General features: G+C 46.5%; 1 protein-coding gene across 2 annotated transcripts in view; it reads left to right on the forward strand.

Moving 5' to 3' along the window:
• The first annotated feature begins 1097 nt into the window (after positions 1-1097).
• Positions 1098-23172, forward strand: part of zeb2b (zinc finger E-box binding homeobox 2b) — a 107559-nt gene continuing 85484 nt past the window's right edge. The window contains exon 1 of one of the 2 annotated variants that reach the window (XM_071909065.2): positions 1098-1185. In XM_071909065.2, coding sequence (XP_071765166.2) covers positions 1113-1185 — 73 coding nt within the window. In that variant the 5' untranslated portion in view covers positions 1098-1112. The remainder of the gene's footprint in view (positions 1186-23172) is intronic. The other variant, XM_071909066.2, reaches the window with a different exon arrangement.

Genomic DNA, 23172 nt, shown 5'->3' on the forward strand with positions numbered 1-23172 from the left:
CTGGGTTTTGTGGGGATTTGGCGGCGCGCAACGCCGCTATCCTTTGGACAAAAAGGCGATCTGCGTCCCTTTTCCCCTCCGTCTCTTCAGCTTGTATTATATTAGTGTCTGTTTGTATCATTCGGCCATTCAGCTGCTGTTCAAGTGTCCACAACAAAAAAAACCTCTTGTCAATATTCACTTATCCTAATAACGGTATTTGCGTTGATAAATCAGCTGGTAATAGGCGAACAGGCTATTTTAGTCTTATCGCTTTTGTTTATGCGCCATTTGTGCGTTAAAGATTTCTTATTTCCTTACAGCCCGCAATGATTTGGCACATTTTGACAATTATACCCCATCTGTTATTTACTGGATGTTGGACGGAGGGTTGGAATATAGTTTATGGAGCCTAACTTCAATTTTCCCAGGCATGTACAAGTGTTTAGTGAAGTTACTTTTTATAAGACCGCACATTGAAGGCTTATTGAGGCTGAGACTGATTCCCGGTTTGTCTTCTCCAGCGTGGAAGCTTCGCGTTTGACCCGCAATTTGACAGAAATCTGATTTATTAACCTATTTCGCCTCTTGTGCCAAAAGCCGGAGTATTATCGCAAAACGTGAATTGAGCCTGTCAGCTTCAATAAAAAAGAACCACACTTATTTTTTTTAAAGTGTAGAAAAATTACAAAGCGAATTGTCAAACTTTTTTTTTTTATTAAATAACAATGCAATGTTTTCGCTGCAATCCCCATCGGCGGAGTGAATTGTGGCTTTTATTAATATAAGAAATTACAATTGGCTGCCTGCTCCTCCTGTTTGCCTTGCTGTTTCTGCCACTAAGCAGAGAGCCGATCAGCTGAAAATCAAAATTAGATGGACACGGATCCCCTTATCGCTCCTTTTCATAGTTTCACCCACGGCGCATTATTTTTTCTTTTTTTTTAATCATCTATCCATCCATCCAACTTACATTTGCAGTTTCTTTGCGCACCCGGCGCAAGTGGATCTCCACCTTCCACGCTAATACCCACATTGTTGCCGCTGTGTGTGTGTTTTCCCGTCAGATATCAAGCCGAAATCAAGGAATCGAGTCCATGCGAGCTGCCATCTGATCCCACACACACTTATCAATGAAGCAAGAGATCATGGCGGATGGCCCCAGGTGTAAGAGGCGAAAACAAGCCAACCCGAGACGGAAAAACGGTAAGAAAATAACGGGAGGGGAGACAAAAAAAAGAGACGGGGGATATCATGGATGTGAGGCTGGTTTGGAGGCTTCCACTGCGGCTCGGGGTGTGTTAGGGTCCGCGGCTGGCGCTGGAAACGCCAGTGCGCATTGCTGCCTGCCTTCCCCCCTTTTACGCAGGGAGGAAGGGACCGCTATCCGGGGGAGAAAATGTGCGTAAATGCGTCCAACCGAGCTTCTGGAATATTAGAAATAGAGGGGGTAAAATGTGTGTTTTCGGGCTGTTATTTCGGAAATGTTGCGAGGAGGTTCGGTCCACTTGGAAACTTGGGGATGTTGGAAAGTTGGTGCCGCGGGTCTTATTTCTCGCATGGGACAAAATCCGCTATGAGGACCGGTGGTCAGTCAGACCGCCGGTGGCTGGAAGAGAGACTCGGTCTGCTCGGTTTGGAAGTCAAATCTTGTGATTTTAAGTTTTGGTTTGATTTAATCCACCCGCTGCCATGCGTTCCCCGTGCTGTGTCTCTGTCTATGCGGGCCTTTAGGTCCCCGTTTAAGGCAAATTTCCAACTAAATGATCCCAGATTCTCGCTGTTTTCTGGGGCTGCACGGGACAAACAGAGTGGTAAAATAATTCACAGTGGATGGCATGTGGCTGTTGGTTTAGTTTTAACCCTGTGCGTTTTTTAGTTTACCTATATCAACAAGTTTATTATAGTGGAGACATCATAAATAAATAGGCTGACATGTCCGATAAATGGTGGACATTAATTGGGTCTGGACCGCAGCGCTGGAGGTGGAGATTTGTTGGTTTTCTTTCCCCATTTGACTCCACTGTTTCCCACAAGAGGCAAATCTGCAGTGACATTTCCTGGCCCCGTTATTTCTGATTATTCCACAGACTCCGTTACACTGGAGTAAAACGTTAAGGCTGTGATTTAGCTGCTCAGATGAGGCTTTTATTCTCTTCCCCACACCAGTTTTTTAATCTCTCCCCCCATAGGTTATTTTCTAGATCAGATTTCATTTATTGATTTCACACAATCAATAGCAGACAAGCATTTTGTTCCACACTAAATAGCACAGGAGCACAACAGTGGAGCTGGAGATTTCCAAGATGAACATTTGCAATATTCACATGTAAAAAAAAAGAAAAAAAAAGATATAATAATAACACACTCTTATAGATATTACAGCCTGGTTAGCAGTTGCCACCTGTTTTGTAGAGAGAGAGTAGGAGTGTTAGGCTTTGTACCAAAATGCACCATTTGATAAAATGATATATGAGCAAAGCAAATATTCAAAAATATAATTTTCACACCCTTAAACTTGACAAGAGATGCAAGCTTTGGCAAAGTATAGAAAGAATATACATATATATATAAATATTTTCTTTATCCCTTCTTTAAAAATGTGTTCGCTCTTCCATGCAGGAGCGTGCACATTTTTGAAAAATTGCAACATGGATGTAACATCGTCCCAGTTTGTAAAACGTGAAATATGTGTGAGTGCTTTTTCCTTTTTCTTCCATAACAACTAGCTCTGTCTGATGCCCCCCCCCCACCCCCCCTTTCCACCAAACCCCCCCCCACCTCCCCCCTGGGAATGCAGAGGCTTATTGAGGCTCGGCCACTCTCTCTCTCTCTCTCTCTCTCTCCCTCCCTCTCTCTCTCCTCCTCCTGCCTGGCTCTATGGAGGGATGGCAGGGCAGGGCGAGTGTGTGTGTGTGTGTGTGTGTGTGTGTGTGTGTGTGACGGCCGACAGGACACACACCGACTCCCCCTCAGCAGTAACTAACAAACGCTGTGAATGCACGAAACGCAGCAACACAGACGTGGGATATGTCTAATTCCAGCAGCTGGAGGGACGGCCCCGGACCCAGACCCCCCCCCCCCCCCCCCCCTCTGCCCCTTAACCAACACATCAGATGAACTTACACAAATGTGAAATGTGTACAATTACAGCTAATTCCACTGAGTGACTTTTGGAGGTGGCGGTGTGTAAGCGAATGTGCTGCGATGTAAATTATAATTTGCGTGCCACCTGTGATTATTTCTGATAAAAAAAAAAAAGAAAACGCCGGATGTTTTTTTGTACATCTGGTTTTGTTTTTACGTTTTAATTCAGCGACCGAGGCTCGGTGCTGTCGGTTTTTTTGCGATGACATAGTTTGGATTAAATGTATTCTTACATATGGAAAAACTAGGAATTATTAGGATTATTTTGAGGGATTTTGAAATGGAAGGGGCAGCGTGCATTTGTGCCAATTAGTATTAATGAGCCATTTGCTCACTAAGTTGTCGAACCAATGACATTTTGATCCAGATGCCTGCTGGCCTTCCGGGTTGGAGCAGCTTCCCTCGCTCATCTATTTCCCCACAGCTCATGACTTATCCTCCCTCACCCCAAACCCAAATGAGCTCTCCACCTTTTCTTGCTTACAGTTGAAATGGCAGCAAGGTTTGAAAAAACACGAGAAATTACATTTTGTCCCCTCTCTCTCTCTCTCTCTCTCTCTCTCTCCACTTCTCTTCTCTTCTCTTCTCTTCTCCCGGTGTGAAACTCGATCCTCGGCAGCGTGAAGTGTTTGAGAGTTTTGGCCCTCGCCAGGTGTTGCTCGTCACATCCAGCTGTGCACCCCCCCTCCCCCCCCCCTCCCTGCACCCACCACCCACCCAGCACCCCACAGAAAACCACTTGCACACCTGTCCTTATTTTCTTATTACTCAACCGGCGCTACAGCATCAAAAAAAAAAAAAAAACGTCTCTCTTATTATTTTTGTCGTCGTGTTTGCTTTGATTTTTGGACGTGGAGCGGATTCTTCTTCTGGTGTCTCTGCGTCCAACTGTGTGTTTCTCTTTATTATTATTTGTCAGAGGAGAAAGATGAAAAGCGAAATACAGATGTTGCAAATTTTTTTCATTTTTTAGGGTAAACGTTTTGATTCTGCGTCGCCCCGTTACGCCACCTTTCCTTATTCCTCCGTACCCCAGGCGGCGTTGCGGTGTCAGGATATATAAGCCTCGCAAACACGCTGATTACATAATCTTAAGCGGCAGCAGAAGAAGAAGAAGAAGAAGGAGAAGAAGAAGAAGCAGAAAGAAGAGGTCAATCTCTCTCTCTCTGCTTCTGCCTCTCTCTCTCTCTCTCTCTGGCTGCTGGAGTTTTGATACAATAGTCTGAACATGGTTATTAAAGCTATCATGGATTCACGCTCAAGGTGGAAAAAAAAACAGGGGAAAGGGAGTGGAGGGAAAGAGGGGGGGAGGGGGGGTGGATGGGGGGGGGGGGGGGGGGTAGCCTTGCTTTCAGGCCCAGACAATGCCAGATTTCTGCCAGTCTAAACAATTTGTCCATCTCTATTATTCCTCTGCCTTTTTTAAAAGTTGGGGAATAAAAAAGACGCCCCCTTTCTTCTTCTTCTTCTTCTTCTACTTCTTCTTCTTCTTCTCTCACCACCTCCTCCCTCCTTTCCCCCATGTCCCATCCACCCTCCAACCTCCCTTCTTCTTCTTCTTCTTCTTCTACATTTTCTCTCCTCAAGGTAGGCCCATGCAGGCTTATTTTTTGCCACCGTCACTGAGGAGGGGGGGGGGGAAGGAAAAGGAGAAAAAAAAGAGGAGGAGGAGGAGGAGGGCAGGTTTCGCGGGGCGCTCGCGGACAATTGATTGTCAGTCGTAATGTGTTTCATTTACATGTTTATACCGTCAATAGTGGCGGGGGGTTGTCCGCCGCGCCATTCACCGCTGCCATTCCCATACGGGCTGGCAATTGTCTGGAGCAGCCAAAGCAGACACGACACCTCCGTCCTGATGGCTTCTTCTGCCGGGAGGAGGGAGAGAGAGAGGGAGAGAGGGAGAGAGGGAGAGAGAGAGAGATGGGACGAAAAAGGCTGTTCCGCGGCGTTGAGGGAAAGGGATTATTTTGTTTAAGCAAGTGAAATAATTACTGGCGAGATATTGCAGGGGCAGCGGGCGTCAAGTCTGCAGCAGGGGGGGCCCGCTCCGCTCGCAGCGTCGCGGCGCTCCGAGCCGCAGATAGCCCGGGAATGAATGGTGCCGGGTGTGTTTTTTTTTTATTTTTTTTTTTATATAACGCGGGGCCTCGCGGTTGAATCGAACAGACACATTCCAATTACCCCGTGTACAACGGCTAGCAGGTTTTTCTCCACGCGGGCTAATAAGGACGCATATTTGTCCTGTCACAACTACACATTGCACTTTGGCGTGCTGCGTGAGGCCTTATTATTTTCCCGGAGCCGTAACGGTAGCTTTTGCATCACTTGGTATTTTTTTTTTTTTGTTTTTTTTTTCTCCTCTTCCTCCTTCTCCCTCGGCTGCAGTCGTCACGAGCTAAATATATCCATCTGCTCCAAGTGTGTGTGAGTCAAGTGTACATAGCCGAGGCACATAAAAATGAATGGACTCTCCCTTACGAGATCATTGTGATTTCGAGCGGAGCGCGGCGAAGGAGCGAAGGTGACGGCGTCGCTTTTTTTTTTTTTTTTTTTTTTTTTTTTTGGGAAGGGAAAAGGGAACATTTATCCGGTCTGTCGAAGAGCTCCCCGAGTATTTACACTTATTGTAATCCATGTTTTTTTTATTTTTTTTTATTTGGTACATGTCACACACACACACACACGCAGACGCAGACGCAGGGCGACGATCTCTCCCAGCTGATATTCAACAAATCCTCTAATATATACTTTCCACCAGGAATTAAATCAGGAATGTAGCTCTGCAGCAGCAGCATTTCCACACAAACACCAACACACACACACACACACACACACACTTTTTTCAAGCTTTGATAAGGCAGATAAAAGCAAATAGCGTGGCTTATGGCTGTACACCCCCCTCCCCCCCTCCCTCCCTCTTCCACCCTCCACCCACCCAAAAAAACAAAACCCCCTAATGATCATCTCAACACCAGCGTCCTGGACACCGGACAGAAAACTTTCATCCCCCCTCCTCCTCCTCCTCCTCCCTCTCTTTTTCCAAAATAAAAAAAAAAAAACATTTTTGACACATTTTATTTTCCTCGTTTTTTATTTTATTTTATTATTTTATATTTTTCCCTTTTTTTTTTTTTTTCCTTCTTCCTTCCCTTCCTCGACCGCCCTGCTTGTGTGTGAAGATATTTTTTCGCCTGGCGGCCAGAGAACACACACTCGCAGAGGCACGGCGAGCCCGGACCCCTGACACCGCGGGTCTTTGGAATGCCTTAGGTACGATTTCACTTTCGCTCACATCAATGCTGACCTGAATGCCTTTCATATCTGATCCGCCGTGTCTCTCCTGGTAAACATCCCCCGGGGGGGAGAACAAAGAAAGGAGCTCCTCTTCTTCTTCTCTCCCTCTTAATCACAATTCAGCCCCCTTTCGCCGCCAGCAGCAGGGCTACACATTTGCATTCAGCATCAGAAAAGGGCCTGAGATGAAAAGGGGGGGGGGGCGAGGAGAGAGGAGAGGAGAGGAGAGGGAAAAAAAAGAGGGATAGAGAGAGAGAGAGAGAGGCAGAAAGGGGTGGGTGGGTGGTGGAGAGAAATAACTAGGGTGTTTGTGGTTGTTTGTTGGTCGTCCCCTGGTTACAAGCCTTTTATAGCCTCCCTACTCTAGCAGGGACCCGGGCCCCTCCTGACAGACAGATAGTGTTACGAGATGGCATGCCCACACTATTCGTGGCCACTCACTCTCACACTTAAGAAGAAGAAGAAGAAGAAGAAGAAAAAAAAATCCTTGGCTGAGGCAGATTGGATTGTGCTTAAAGAAGCCGATAAGAGAGTTAGGAGCAGGTGTCTTCGCGATGTGCAGTTTTTTTTTTTTGTTTTTTTTTTGTATTTCTTTCTGCGGTTCGTTTGGGAATAAAGACCGGGGTGTCATGACTTTTATTGTGAAAAAATAATATTGCAAGGAGGAGATGCAAGGGTTTTTTTTTTTTTTTTGTGTTGGGAAGAGCAGGTGTTGCAAATACACTCGAAAACTATCCAGAGAGAGAAAACCCAACAAAAAAAAAAATGGTACTTTTACAATCCGCCGCGTTCGTCTTCGTAAAAAAAAAAAAAACGCGCTCGCTCCCGCTTCTTATCTGTCGCTTTATCGTCTTGATTGGCGAGATATATCTTTATCGTCCGACACCCAGGCTGGATGTATGCAAATCTTTTATTTATTTTTTTTTTTTGGGGGGGGGGGGGGGGGGAGTTAAGCAAAGAAGGTGGAGGGAGGGAGGGAGAGGGGAGGGGGGGGGCTACCGCGGCTTTAAATGGCATCATGTGATATGGATTCCAGTTTTTCTTCTTTCTCTTTCACTCTCTCTTTCTCTTTTTCTCACCCAGAACTTTTTTTTTTTTTGGTTAAGAAGAAGGATTATCGGTACACCTTCCCTCCCTCCCCTCCCCTCCCCTCCCCCCCCACTCCCCCCTCGCCAAGCTGCGCAGGATTTAGGCAGATTTACTTCAGCAAACACCTTTGGACACTGGGGGGAAAGTAGGAGTCTGTTTGCAAAAGGGGCCTTTTGTTCCGAGAGGTGCCGGATAATGCCTTACCAGGCAGCCATGATATTAACCCGTGCTTTGGAGAAATAAGGGGGGGGTTGGAGATGTGGGGAGGGGGGGGTTAACTCTTTGTGGACGACTCTTTGCTGTTCGTAACACCCCCCCCCACCCTCCACCCCCGGCTTGTTTTGTGACCATCGCTGGGAAAGCCCCCTCCTCCTCCTCCCTCTTCCTCCCTCTTCCTCCAGCCCTTTATTTTCATACAATAAGTGGCATTGATGGTGGTTATTTTTGAGTTTTATGTTTGCAACTTTGAACACTCAGGACCTTGTGATGGCAGTCAGGGGCCTTCTCGGTTTCGGAAGAGCGAGAAGTTACTGTGTTTTTGCGGTTGATGCACGCGCACACACACACACACGCACACACACACACACACACACACACACACAGAGAGCAATGTCTGCCACTGCCAAAGACGATGAAAGAGGCAGAGCAACAGAGGTGGCTGGGATCCGTCGCCTGACTAACACCAAGGCATGAATCAGCCAATGGCGAGCCAACTCTCCGCTATGCTCCTGCCACTTTTCTTTCTCTGTTTCGGCGGCAAATATTGACGTATAGTCCAAAACAATGCGGTGACATCGTCGAAAACGTGGCGACGTGGCGTTCTCTGCACGCTTTTCAGCTAAATTTTAACGGATCTGGTCTTAAAACGTAGTCCCGGTTTTAACTGGATGGCTGCTGAACTGCTGCTGAACTTCCCAAGAGGAATTAGCCCAAAAAAAAAAACATTTTGCTCTCTTTCCAGCTATTGGAAACTTTAGATATATTAGAGTTTTGTGTTAAAATATCTGAATCTCTCTGCTGTGTAAGAGTGAAGGGAGAAGCGTCTGCAGCAGTAAATATACGACTGTGGCTAACGCCGTACGTCGGCTCCGTTTAACCTCCGCCGCGTCGTGTCGTGTCGTGTCGGTCGGCGTTCGCCCTTCCTCCTCCGAGCTCGCCGTCCTCCGCCCGGCGACACGGCGGCCGCCGGGAGCCCGGGTCGCTCGGACGCCGACGACTCGGGACGGTGTGAAAGACGGAGAGAGATGGAGAGTGATGGAGGAGAGGTGACAGACTTAAAGGTGTTTTTTTTTTTTGTTTTTTTTTGCCGCCGTCGTTCCGCCACGTCTCCGTCGAGCTCAGATCCCCCCCCTCCCTCCTCCTCCTCCTTCTTTCTCTCTTTCTCATGATTTGACAGGTCATATCTATCTACCCCACACACACACACACACACACACACACACATAACACCGCTGTAAGGTGATGTGCGCCTGTTCCGCGTCACGCCGCTCTGAGTAAAGTTGCAATACATTCAAATGTTTTTCTCTCATTCCCCCCCCGACTTTATTTCCTTAATGCTTTCTCGCTCGCTTTCTCTCTCTTTTTTCATTTCTTTGTTTATGCCTTTCTTTGTCTTCCCCTCATTCCCTCTTCTTTTTCTCTGTTTTTCTTTCTCCCCCCCCCTCTCTCTCTCTCTCTCTCTCTCTCTCTCTCTCTCTGTCTCTTTCATTCATTCCAATGCGATTTTGACAAAAAGCAAACACAGAAATTGAAACTTCAGTGGTCCGGCAAATAATTGCATGCATTTGGACTTTTCATTTACGTGTGTACTCTCTTTACCCTAAGCCGGCATGTTTTATGCATCGCGTTGGAGGGAAAATGCATTTTGAAATATCATGCCTCATTTGAGTCTTTCTCAAGTGAAAATGCAAAGTCTTTATTTGGCCCATCCGTTCCGTCTCGTCCTGCTGTTTGCACTTATTCAGTTGTTGCGCCGCGTCTCGCCTGTGATTTTCGACATTTTCCACGCGTCGACTTTTTCCCATTTGCGAGGGAGTCTCGGCGCGACAGACGACAGGTTGCTGAGCAGGTGTAAAACCGACGTTTGGGTTTTTATAATTAAATGGCAGGGGGGGGGGGCAAAAAAACAAAAAAAACAACAACTTTTATAAACACCTTCTTTTCCTAACAATAGTATTTGTGCGTCTCCTCGTCGGGATGCGCAGGAGGAGTCTGGGTAGCAACTGTTCCACCAAAGCAAATGTAGATTCAAATGTACAATCCCAGCATCCCTTGCTGATTCGCCTCTCGCGGCAGATTCGCACTCTTAAAAGGGAATATGCTCAAGATACGTAAAGGATATTCTGTGTGTCTGGTTTCGGGGCAGCGGATATTCCTGCGAAAGGAATTTGCCTAAAATGACACGTCGCTTTCCGTATGATTTAATGAAGCCCATGCATGTCATTTGCGATGCCCTCTGTAGTTTAGAGAGACCGGTAATATTGATCATGACAGGGAGCGTCTAGTCAAGTCAAATTTATTCATAAAGCGCTTTTGACAAACAGGATTGTGTTTTAACGGAGCAACAAAGGACACAAATACAGATTAAATCAGGAGAACAAACACATCACAGCTGGCTGGAGCTCGCGTCTGAATGCGTGTGAATGCGTTCATGCTCTGTGTGTGTGTGTGTGTGTGTGTGTGTGTGACTTAGCACTGTTGTCAACCGAAAGGGAGGGCACAGCATCACGGCGTCTCCGAGAAAAAAAAAAAAAAAAAAAAAAAAAAAAAGTAATCACCTCTATTGCCCATTAAAATGATTTTTCCTCTCTTGGTTTTTCCCTCCGCGGCGGCTGCTTCAGAGATGACACCTTTGTGCAAACAAGTGTTGAAAGCAGCCTCCAGTTTTTATGCTCTGATGTCGGCACGCCGCTCTGCAAGCGCCGCTCGCCGCTGCCACGTGCACACACACACACACTGACACACACACACACACACACTGAAACACACACACACACGCTCTTTGATGTATGTTTGATTGTCGGGTGGAAGAGCTCTTCTGGCAAGGTCACGGCCGCGTGGAACAATCAATAACAGATCGCCAGATTAAGGCATGGTGACATCTGGAAATCTGGGGCCTTTTCCACATACGACTGAACACATTTTGCAGCGCCGCCGCCGCCGCCGCACCTTTAATACCGGATAATAGAACATGCTATTTGATCAGCGCTCGCCTCCACACACCGCAGTTCATTATTCAGAAGGTATCCTGCCTCTCCCGCCACCTAAGTGCGCCCCTCTCGTTACCTTTTTTTTTTTTAACGAGGACTTGTCTGCCTTCGTTTGCGCTCCGGTTCCCCTGCACTTGCGTGGAAGTAAATTCAGATGTGTTATCTCAATTTAATTGCGGCTGATTGCCAGGCGAGATTAGGGCGAAATTAGGTCATTTTGTAGCCGCACAAATTTCACTCCACTTCCACGCTTTCATCTCGGCGTTGATCAAGCACCTTCTTAACCGAAGGCTGCAGCGGAAAGGAGGGGGGGGGGGAAACGGTCAGAATTACGCTCTCCTTGTTATTCAAACATACATTTAACCTTTGGCAAGAGTGAGCCAAGGAGAAATAGAACGAGAGAGAGAGAGAGAGAGAGAGAGAGAGAGCATCCTCCTTTAAATGTCATCTGCGGCGCGGCGGACATGTGTGGCGGCGACGCGGCGCCCAGTCGACCCCGGTAGAAGCTCTGAGAGGTGAATTCGCGTGTTAATGGGTTTTGACTGGAGAGGGAGCCCCCTCCGCTGAACGCCTCGTGTCCCGCCGCTGTCAAACCCGAATGTCAAACAAACACCTCCTCAGGTAGCGGGGGGATAATCACACCGACAGGCCTGTCCTCAGCCTTTCTGACACGCGGGACAGCGGGGGCTGAGCGGTGCTGAGCTGAGCGGAGCGGAGCGGAGCGGAGCTTTCTGCGGGTCTGAGGCGGCGGTTTGGGGTTTTGGGGTTTGGGGGGCAAGGTGGCAAAGCAGGGGTCAAGGATTTGGGGGGCTGTGTGTGTTTAATATATAAGAGGAAATTAAACCAAATCATGTTGGATCTCATTTGTGAGGGCTGAACGTCGGGGTTTGGGTGGTGAGATTTCTGTGGTAGTGGTTTGGGTGTGGATGCTGAGGTTTGGTTTGGGGCGAGGTGATGAAGCGGGACTCTAGGATTTGGGGGCTACATGTTACGTAACTGTTATTCTTCATCTGCATAATAGAATATGTTAAACAAAATCACAATAGACCTCATTTGCGAGGGCTAGAGGTTTGGGTCTGGGCTGAACTGAGGTTTGTGTGGTTCGGGTTTTGGGCAAAACGGTAAAACAGGGGGTCTATATGCTATGTAATTCTTTTTCTTCAATATATAAGAATGTTACCAAAATCATTATATTTCCCAAAAGATAGATCTCATTTTTTGAGAGGTTGAGGTTTGGGTTGGAGCTGCCAAGTCAGGCAGAGTCTAGTGGATTTTGGTACTATCTATAAAATTCCCTATCCATTCTATCACAAAGAAAATAAATCCTTCATTTTATCAGTTCATCAAAAGAATACACTGGATATTGGCCAAAACACACAGTGACAACAAAGATGTAACTCGCCCCGGCTGGAGGCTGAGGTTTGGGTCGGGGATGGAGAGTAACGCCTCGGGTTTTGGGGCCTAAAGCGCTAAAGCCGGGACCCGGGTTCTGGTTGGATTTGCTCAGGCTGTGGCTGCAGTTTAAGCCGGATCGCTGGAGCAAAGAGACCGAGGCTGTAGCGGGGTGGGAAATGGGTATTTCCTGACCTAGAAAGCTGGTGGGAGACAGCTGAGATCGGGTCAGATACGGGAGCCGGAGCCGGAGCCGGAGCCGGGATTTGGCCCCGTGCCTCGTGCCGGTTTAGGCCGCGGCTTTACTTCTCGGGGCCCGGGCCTGGTTTTACATCGCCGAGAGTCTGAACACTTAGTCAAGCGTGTGTTCAGTGTATTCTCAGTGATTCAGTGAGTCTGGCCTTAGTAACTTCTCTGGGGGGGGATGGGATTTAAAGTCAAGGTTGTGCTTCTGTGTTTTTTTGTTGGCTTTTATTTCTTTACCTTGCACGTTTTTTTTTAGTTGTTCTGGATTAGACCACCGGATAGACACCGGAAATATAAAGATAAATGTGAATGACCGGTGGGAACCAGTACTACAAAAAAATGATGATTTGCATTGGAAACAAGTGAAATTATCAAACCCCACTCGCAGATTTTTTCACTTATTTTAAAGAAATTCAGATTTCAGGACTCAATAATGGACTAAATGACTTGTTAAGATGGAGATGTTTTGCAGTGAGGTCTTCAGAAATTTGGGGTTAGTTCTCAGACCAGTCTGCCCAGTAACTTTGCCTGTCGCCTGGCCCTCTAGCCCCTATTTCCCCTGCTGCCTGTACTCCCATCCATCCAGCCCTCCATCCATCCATCCATCCATCCATCCAGCCAGCCATCCAGCCGGCCGGCCCACTCTAATTACTTCTCCCCCACCCAAGGGAAGCTACTTCCTTATCGCCCGGCCGTCTTGCTCCGGCATTCCTGAGATAAATTCCCCACCACTTTGTTATTCTTACTACTTAGGGGTATTGGAATTAGCATGGCCATCAAAGCAGACCTTGTACTCTGCCTTTTTTCTCACTCCCCCCCCCCCCCCCTCCTCCTCCCTCCCCCCCCTCTTACGACCTTATCAGTGGTCATACATTACAGCCGGGCATGGGACGTGCCCACGGGCCGCAGAGGTGAATAACGGACAAAGGTATCGAGCCGTGTGTCTGACATCAAAGCGGGGCGAGGGATGATGAAGCGATGCAAATGTGCGGCGGCTCGCGGCGCTCCGCTGTAGCCCGGGCCGTTTGGACACACGGGCGCTTCGGGGGTTCGGGAGTGAGGGATTCATCAAATAGTACTTCGCGGTCCAGGTAGCTTCGGTGCTTTGTTGAGAAAACATGTCTTAATATTGTGTTTTTTTTGGTGAGACAGAGAGTATTAAGAGGATTTCCAGAAAAGCTGTTTTTCTTTTCCTTACTTTAATTGCAAATTGACACGGTCATTTATGCAACGAGTGAGTTTCCCATCCTTCCAGGCCCTTGCTACCTGCTAAAACCCCCGTTGTGCAATTTCAAATACACACAAGCGTCCCCCATCATTCCCTCATTCATCCCTGAATATGTTGCTTTTTGCAGATGTGTGGTTGTGATTCGCTGAGCCCTCACTTCCTTCCTCTGCTCCCCGTATGTTTCCCAACACGGTTTATACCTCAACAGCGCAGACGCCGCCTTATAAACTGGCAATCACAGTATCTCTAATGTTATTACTTTTCATAATTAGTTACAGCAACACTCATTCCACGACTGGCGGAAAGGAGTATTCCTTAGTAATTAAGGTAATGAAATATTCATTTATGCTACCTTTTCAGCAGTCTCACAAATGAGCCAGCCATGCTTAATGTCCGCCCTGCCTCTGATTTTATTATGATGGCAGACTGGCACATCTGCAATTAGTACTCTCACTGACAGTTAGCGTTTTCCGCGGGGCGGCGAGCAGAGGGAGGTGAGGTGAGGTAGGGGTGGGGGGGTGGGTGGGTGCACCCCGGCGCGATTACATGCCCCCCCCCACCCCACACCCCCCAGAGCACCCAACCAACCCCACCCTCCTCCCCCCAACACTCTTAACCTTGTCGCGTTCCTTTTTTTTTTTTCCTTTCTACCTTTATCCCCCCCCCCTCCTTCTCCTCCCTGACGCAGAGGTTACCTTTTCCCAACGGTGCGAAATCGACTTGACATAACTGTTCATCAGTTTCAGGGGGGGCTCTCTCTCCTCCCCCCCCCCCCCCCTCCCTCCCTCCCTCCCCCCCCACCCCGAGGTAGTTTGCATCAAATCAAGCCCAGTCAAGCTTCAAGTCGAAATTGGCAGGCCAGAACCTGACAGTGGAAGAGAGGGAGAGGGGAAGAGATGGAGAAAGCAGGCAAAGGAGGGTGGAGGGGAGGGGTGGAGGGGGGTTGGGGGGTGGCGGGGGGGTGGGGGTGGAGAGCCACTAGATGCTGGAAGCCTCGGAAAAACCGGAAGAACGGGATAGCATTGGAAGCGTTCACGTGTTTAACTCGTTGGAACGGCCACGTCCAAGATGGCGATCGCACGGTCAATTCTTAACAAATGACTTTAATATCAACTGTAAACAAACTGCAGCAGGTATCGCTCGCTTTTCGTAGGTAGAGTTGATTGTATTAGCGTGAATTTAACTGATAAATTTGAATTTCATTACCTTGGATTGCCGAAATCGGTAAGAGATATCGTAGCTTACAAAAAAAATTCCCACATATTTCTCTGATTATTGTGCAATTTTTGAAAAACGCAAGCGGAAGGAGGAGGGGTGGGCGAGTGGGAAAGACTGTAGCACATCCATTTTTTTTTTTTGCAGTTTTTATTGCAGCTAATCTGATTTTTGAGTCCTTGAGTCACAGAAAATAGGAAGAATAATTGTATGTATTGTCAAGAATGTGGCCGGGATGGATGAATATTGATTGACAGCTGCAAAAAGTGAGTTTAAGGTTTCATATTCATTTTAAGGAGGGGGGTTTTGGCACTGGGAGGTGTTTTGGGGGGGCTGGATGTCAGCGGGGGGCGGAGCTACAAGTCAGTGTTTATTTGATATCCAGTTGACACTCGTACAGTCACACATGTTCGCCAGGCAAGTGCACATCTGCACACACACACACATGCATACACATTAACACACATGCACACACACACATGCATTCACACGCACACATCCAGACACATGCATGCACATACACTACATGCACACACACACACATTGCACAAATTACCTGCACAAGTTCATAAGTAAACACACATGCATGCATACACTCACACACACACACATGCATACAGACACTCACACTCCACACACACATGCATTCACATAAACACACACATGCTAAGACATACATACATATATAACATACAAACATACATATATGCATGCACACACACACTAACATCTAGACATGCATATGTAGACACACACACACACACACTCGCATACACACCCATAGACTCATTTATAAACGCACATATATGCATTCACACACAGCCACATCCATACATATTTTGGCACACATGCATGCACACTCACACTCCACACACACATTCCACACACACACACACACATTCCACACACACACACATGCTAATTGGCAGACAGACAGGTCACAGCAGACACAGATGTGCCGCCCTGTTTCTGTTTTTTTCCTCCTCTGGGCCTCGGAGGGAAGCAGATAAGGACTTGTGATGAAACTTTCAGTGATTTCTCTCTGCTCCAGTTCTGTCTCTCTCTCTCTCTCTCTCTCTCTCTCTATGTCTCTCTCTCTCTCTCTCCGCCACGTCACAAAGCAAAATCCACCGCTCCTCCGCCGCGTTCCCCCCCCCCCTCGCCGCGCGGCTGAAAAGCGTTTTGCCATATATTCTTATTAAGGTTGAGTGGGAGAGGTGAGTACAATTGTGTTTTTATTCATTTCTTTTTCTCTTTTTTCCCCCCTTCACCCCGTCGGTATCGGCCCTTTAACCGCCGTGGAGCCTCAGAAGATTTTTTCCCTATCTCTCCTTTTTTCTCCCTTTTATTTACTGCCCTCTTTAATTTTTCTTCCCCTATCGCTCCTTTTATTCTACTCTTCCCTCTTCTTCTCTTTCCTCTTTCTCCTCACACAATTTCATTTTCTCATCTTTCCCCTCCCTGCCCTCTTCTCTTCTTTTCCCTCCTCTCTCTCTGTCTTAATCTGTCTTTTCCCTGCCATGCCATCTCTCCCACCCCCCCACCCCCCCACCCCCCGCCCCTCATCTTATTCCTCTTCTCCCTCTCCCTCTCTCTCTCTCTCTCTCTCTCTCTCCTGCCCTCCCTCCCCTCTCCATCCTCAGCTTTGCATGTGCTCTGATGGGCTGATGGCCGTTTCGACAGGGCAGCATTGAGGTAAAGCGGTGTGACGGCAGAGTTTTGTTAAGCCGAGAACAAAGGCTCGGAGATGCCGGGCCAAGCCATTGTCCCGCGCCCATATTGGCCTTGCCACAGTTTTGCAGGATTTAATGCTCTGTTTACCTCCAGCCAATCGCCACTAATATTCAAAGAGAGGTTTCTCTTTTTAACCTCAGGATGATTTCAGATAGAGCCAGAGAAACGGCAGGACTGCTAGGAGAGACTGCAGCTTTTAAAGATGCTGTTTTTCTACACAATGGATCCGTTTTGAGAGGAGAAAACAACATTTTACGTGAAAATATCTTGAAAATCTAGAGGATCCTGTGTGTAAAAGTGTGTTTATTTAGTCAGCTAAGCACTAAAGTTACCTTCTATCCTTCAAAAAGTACCACAATTTGTTTTGTTCTGTCAATCATTTTGTTAGGTGTCACTTTTTTCAAATAGCAGATATCTAATTTTGCAGCTTAAAGTAAGTCTTCATGCAAAGTTTCCTGTAAATCCCTGAAATTAAGCCAAAAGCAGGGAGTGTTCCCTTAACTTCTATAAATCTACAACTCCTTCTGTCTCATGTATCTCTAACCTGTGTCTGTTTTACACATTTTTTTTCTCTTACTTTTTGAATTCTGTATTGAAGTTCCAACTAATGCCTCCGTTTTTTTTTAATTGACACACTCTGTCTGGAGCTGAATCCTTCAAAACTGCACATTTTAGTAAAACCTCCTTTCCAAACTCATGTTGAAAAATGACTGGAGCAATTTCAGACAGCAAAGCCCCCTCAATAAGTGGCTGTGACTGTGTGTGTGTGTGTGTGTGTGTGAGAGAGAGAAAGCAAGAGTGTGTGAGAGTGAGTGAGAGAGATATAAAGCAAGTGTGTGTGTGTGTGAGAAAGTGTGTGTGTGTGGGAGAGACAGAGAGGAAAAGGGAGTGTGTGAGTGGATGTTTGTGTGTGTAGTGTGTGTGTGAGAGGGAGTGCAGTGTGTGTGTGTGTGTGTGTGTGTGTGTGTGTGTGTCTGGTCGGTTGGAGTTCCCCTGCATGGTCTTTGGTCAAACTGAAAGCAGTGCTCAGTGGGATTAGAGAATGAGTGTTGCTGGGGGTGGGTGAGGGCGGAGGAGAGAGGAGAGGAGGATTCTGGGAGGTGTTTTTTTTTTTTTTTTTTTTGCCCTAGCAGGCCCATGGCAGCTATCTTCATAGATCCTGTATAGAAGAACCCAAAACTCAAAGTACATTGACTAGTTTGCTGTTTCAAATAGGGAGTATATACACATCTGAAATCCTTGCCAGGTGCTTTATAACTTTTAAATCTAAATTTGAGGCAACAAAATCGAAAAAAAAGACTTTGGAAACTTTGGATTTATCCTCGCTTGGCGGTTTATTCAGCAATATTTTAACCTCAATTGGACTTTGGCAGCTGTACACAAAGCATACCCGACTGTTTGGGGTCAAAAAGTTTCAGAATAAACCGTTAAAGGATCATTAATTCATCGAGGGAAGATCTTTTTTTTTTCCGTTTTCATATTTTGGCAGCATCAGATTGGTCGACGGTTTTTCACTATTCCGTTTGAGTGAAGTTTTCAGAGACAGACGCTGAACTTTTTACCTTAGAACGTCTACCGCCTGATGCATGAACCTCAGTATACGTCATGTAGCCGAATCCAGAGCGGCTCGGCGGCTGATTTAACGGGCCCGCAAGCTTTCGCCTCAAAGCCGACGCGAGCTTTTTTTACGGAAAAAAAACAAGCGCCCATTAACAGACGAAAGACGGCGGCGTGACGAGGAAATGTGCCGTGGCGGCGGCTTTTTTTTTTTTTTTGTGTTTACTGCAACAGTCACTCTGACATTAATATAAAAGGGAAGTTTCAGAGAACAAGGGGCAATAAACGCAGTCGAAGGCGCCGTCATCGAACCCAATGATATTTTCACGAGCGCATAAAGATTATGAGTCCATTCCAGTAGCGCCCATCTGTGCTTTCATTTGCGACTATATGCTCAGTAGTTAAAGGGGCGGGTGAGGGAGGAGGGGGGAGGGAGGGGGGGTGACTTTCATTTGGTTAAATAGTTGGTTAAGGTCGTAGAAGATAAGACGACAGAGTAATGACACCCCCCCCCCCCCCCCCCCACCCTCAGGAGGATTGACAAGCATCGAGGTTGACAACAGTTGTTTTGGGGGAAAGAAGGCAAATAAGACGCCGCCTGCCAAATCCTCAACATGCTGCAGCAAAGCGCTCCGGCGATTACAGGGTTAACTAAATGAAACAATTTGTAAACACACAAACTCAGTCTATCCAAGCCCTTTCTGCTGTTTTTTTTTTTTTTTTTGCAAAACAATTACAAAATTACAGTAGATAAAAATTGAACGGCGCCAGTATTTATGCAATCAACATAACGAAGAAACAAAACAATTTAATGTGGAAAAATCATCATTCATCTGCATTATAATTGCTTCTCTTTCACATCTACGGGGATGGTTAATTAAAATTGTGATTAAATGCGTCTGCGCTGCCTAAGATGTCTTCCCCCTAAACAGGTGCTACAGAATTTAAAAGTAAAGAGAAAAAGCTAATTAGCATTGGAAATTGAGAAATTGCCTGCAAGAATCGGTGTTAATTTCAGTCACTGATGAGGTAATTTATAAAGGGGGAGCGCCGAGGAGACTGTGCAAAACGAGAGATTGCAACACCACCCCCCCCTCGCCCCCCCACCCCCCACAACCCCCCTCCCCTCCCCACCCCCCCCACCACCCTTCTTTCCCAGCATGCAGGTGAAGCTGTTTGCAAAATATTGAAGCTATTTGGTATTCCGTCTTCGTTAGCGTCGCTTTTGGAATTCATCTGTGCCCGCAACCGCTAGAATAAACACCGAAAGACGAGATAATGACGTATAAGGGCACCAACAACCCACACACACACACACACACACACACACACACACACACACACACCTTTCCCCTCACTCAGATAAAAACAGCCAGGGAAAGCACTTGCGAGCGCCAAGCCGAGGAATTAGGAAATGCATGTAAGTCGTTAGGAAGAGAAGGTTTATCCAGGTGTGAAAACAGCGGGGGCGTCTTCGTACGATTCCGCCGCCGTCCGCTCCCGTCCGACGCATCTTTTTGCTGTTTTTGGACAAAAGCCACACATCTGTGAAGAAAGCGAGACTCTCCGGAACAAAAGTAGCACTTATTTCCTCATTGACACCATTGTATTTCTGGTGTTTAACAAGCGTTCAAGGTCCCTGCACACACACGACGACGACGGTGTAAACTCTCAGTCCAAGTTAAGAAAAACACAACGGCGAAATTGCAGTGGCGTGGTTTTTTCCTACTGGACTCGGAGCCGGTCGGTCAGGATGTTGGCCTCGGTCCTCGAACCCGCTCAGAGTTTCCAGAAACTTCACAGATACTGCTGATCTCTCGCTCTCATGTATGTTTCCTAGTAATTGCCTGTCATTGTTCATCATTATAGTTGGCCTTGGAGAAATGTCAGGCCTGGAACAATATGGAGGCAAACTGTTCCATCATGTTCTGAACTTTAACTAGGTCGCAATGCTGTCCGATTAATGAAGTATCTATCTATCTATCTATCTATCTATCTATCTATCTATCTATCTATCTATCTGTCTATCTATCTACCTATCTATCTATCTGTCTATCTATGTGTCTATCTATCTATCTATCTGTCTATCTATCTATCTATCTGTCTATCTATCTATCTATCTGTCTATCTATCTATCTATCTATCTATCTATCTATCTATCTATCTATCTATCTATCTATCTGTCTATCTATCAATCTATCTATCTATCTATCTATCTATCTATCTATCTATCTATCTATCTATCTATCTATCTCCAATCAACATTTTTCAGAGAAAGTTATCATTTTTTCATTGAATTCAAAGTCAAAGTTTGCAGAAGTTTAGACGCTACCTTACTGCTTGGTGTAACAGGCGTCCAATCAGGAGCCTGTTTGATACCAATCCTTGTTCTGCTTTGATTTGATTGGCTCACAGTCAGAGAGAATGTACGGTGGCCAGCAGGGACAAAGTTTGAGAACAGGCAAAGACCAAAACGGCGTAAATAACCGAGCAATTGAAGTGTTACTGTCTCAAAAAAGTTGCAGCCAGAGACTGACGTATGACAAATTTCACCGGCCTTTGCTGCTCTGCGGGTGTTAATTTCGGTCCCTGGTTCTATTGTTATTTGGGAGAACTTCAGTCGAGGTGACAGTGACACCGGCAGCCAAACTTTTCAGAGAAATTGGCGTTCGTATTCAGGCCGGCGTGCGAAGGAGGGGGGTCGGGGTGGGGGGGGCGGGGTGGCGGTAGCCGGGGCGAGTTAGCAGGCCGTAGGTCATTAGGCTTCCACAGCTCCAGCGCCGTGGAAACATCAGCCGGCACGAGGTAAAAAACGGGAAGCCAATTTGCTGAGACATACTCTGTCGACCTTTCATCATAACTGGGGCCTTTTTCTTTTAGATTAAGTCCAGTGAGCAGAAACCCGGCGGCCTGTCAGCCCCTTAAGCCCAGACATCCCACTCCTCCTCCTCCTCTTCACTTTTTAACAATCGGCTTTCTCACTCAGCCTCAAAGCTCCCCAACTTTTTACAGCCACTATGTGACAAATCATGTATTTTAACCCCCCCCCCCCCACCCCCCACCCCACATGTTTGACATCCAAGCTGCTTGTTGTTTTTGCTGCGTTTGTTTGAGCTTTCTCATCCCAAAACTCAAGGTGTCTTGCTTTCGCTTTTCCATGTCAAACGTTGTTAACACGCACCCATTTATCTTTAAAGGCTCTAGCAGCACAGCGGCTGGGGGGCGGGGGTGGGGGGGGGGTGTTGGTTTGGGTGGAGGGGGGGGGTGGCACTTGAATGACTGCGAGCAGAGAGCCCCCCTCCCCACACACACACACAAACACACACACACTGCCAAATTCACCCTTTCCCCGCCCGTTACTATAGTGAAAGGTGGCTTTGGATAAAAAAAACAAGCATCCAAGCGACTTATGTAGCCTTCGGCGATAAGTGGAACGACGGGCTGAACTCTACTGTACTCTACTGGAATTTACTCAACACACACTAATGCATAAGCAAATGGCTAGAAGCGTCACTCGTGTTATGGGAGTCACTTTAAGTACAGCAAACCTACAGGAATTTGTCTCTGCTTGAACTCTTTCACGCACTCCCTTCCTCCCTTCCTTTCCTTTCCTTCATCCCTCCTCCCCCCTCTTCGCAGCATAGCCCTTCATTATTATTTTATTTCATGATTTCTTTTTTTTTTTTATCCCTTTTTTTTCCCCCTACCGAGTCACTCCGCTGCACGGGTCAGGCGGTAAGTGACAAGGTATTTCGGCGTTTTGTGAACCTTTGCCAGACTGATTGTTCGGTGCAAGTGTAGTGTAACTGAGCCGCTTGTAGCTCGCCGGAGTGTGGAAAATAAGATCGAGGACTGATTTTTTTTTTTTCTTCTCTTTCACCCCTCCTCCCTCTCGCTCTGTCTCTCCCTCTCTCTTGGTTTTACAAGAATGTGAGATAGTAAAATAGATATCCAGTGGCTCGGCGAGAGCTGCTGTGCGCCGGCGTTGCTGTCGCTCTTCATCCATTTCCGTTCCACCTGACAGCCCGCTGTATTGCTCAAACATTTGCACTCGCGCCGGTTCGACCCGTGACCGCTTGTAGCCACCTATTATGCCATTACCGCCCGAGCACCGGCCATACCGACTGCTCTATTTTCCCATTTCACCCAGGTTATGTATGTGAGGTCCTGCTATCTCTGTCCTGTCAGTACGGGTGTGAAACTCTTAAGTTCTCGATGCGCTTCTGTAGCAATGACACCGAGACAAATTCCTGTACGTTTGCAGCACTTTGCTGTTCTGTTTCTGGTTAATTCCTGAACACAAGTGACATTTTTTACCTTTATAATGTCTCTACTTATTAATAAATGTGCATTAAATAAATTACAGTTGATTTAGAAGAGTTGACCTACCATCTAAGGCAAAAAGTTCTCGATATACTTCTGTACCAATGACACCAAGACAAATTCCTGCACGTTTTCAGCACTTTGCAGTTCTGTTTCTGGTTAATTCCTGAACACAAGTGACATTTTTTACCTTTATAATGTCTCTACTTATTAATAAATGTACATTAAATAAATTCCAGTTGATTTAGAAGAGTTGACCTACCATGTAAGGGAAAAAGTTCTCGATATGCTTCTGTACCAATGTCACCAAGACAAATTCATGTGTTAGCGGTACTTTGCGGTTCTGTTTCTGGTTAATTCCTGAACACAAGTGACAGTCGTTACCTTTTTCACAACTCTACTAATTAATAAATGTACATTAAGTAAATTCCAGTTGATTCAGAAGAGTTGTCTTACTACCTAAGGCAACACGTTCTCGATATACTTCTGTACCAATGTCACCAAGACAAATTCATGTGATAGCGGTACTTTGCGGTTCTGTTTCTGGTTAATTCCTGAACACAAGTGACACTTTTTTACCTTTTTCACAACTCTACTAATTAATAAATGTACATTAAATAAATTCCAGTTGATTTAGAAGAGTTGACCTACCATCTAAGGCAACACGTTCTCAATATACTTCTGTACCAATGTCACCAAGACAAATTCCTGTACGTTTGCAGCACTTTGCGGTTCTGTTTCTGGTTAATTGCTGAACAC

Source organism: Centroberyx gerrardi, chromosome 21 (assembly GCF_048128805.1).
Source record: "Centroberyx gerrardi isolate f3 chromosome 21, fCenGer3.hap1.cur.20231027, whole genome shotgun sequence".
Taxonomy (NCBI): domain Eukaryota; kingdom Metazoa; phylum Chordata; class Actinopteri; order Beryciformes; family Berycidae; genus Centroberyx; species Centroberyx gerrardi.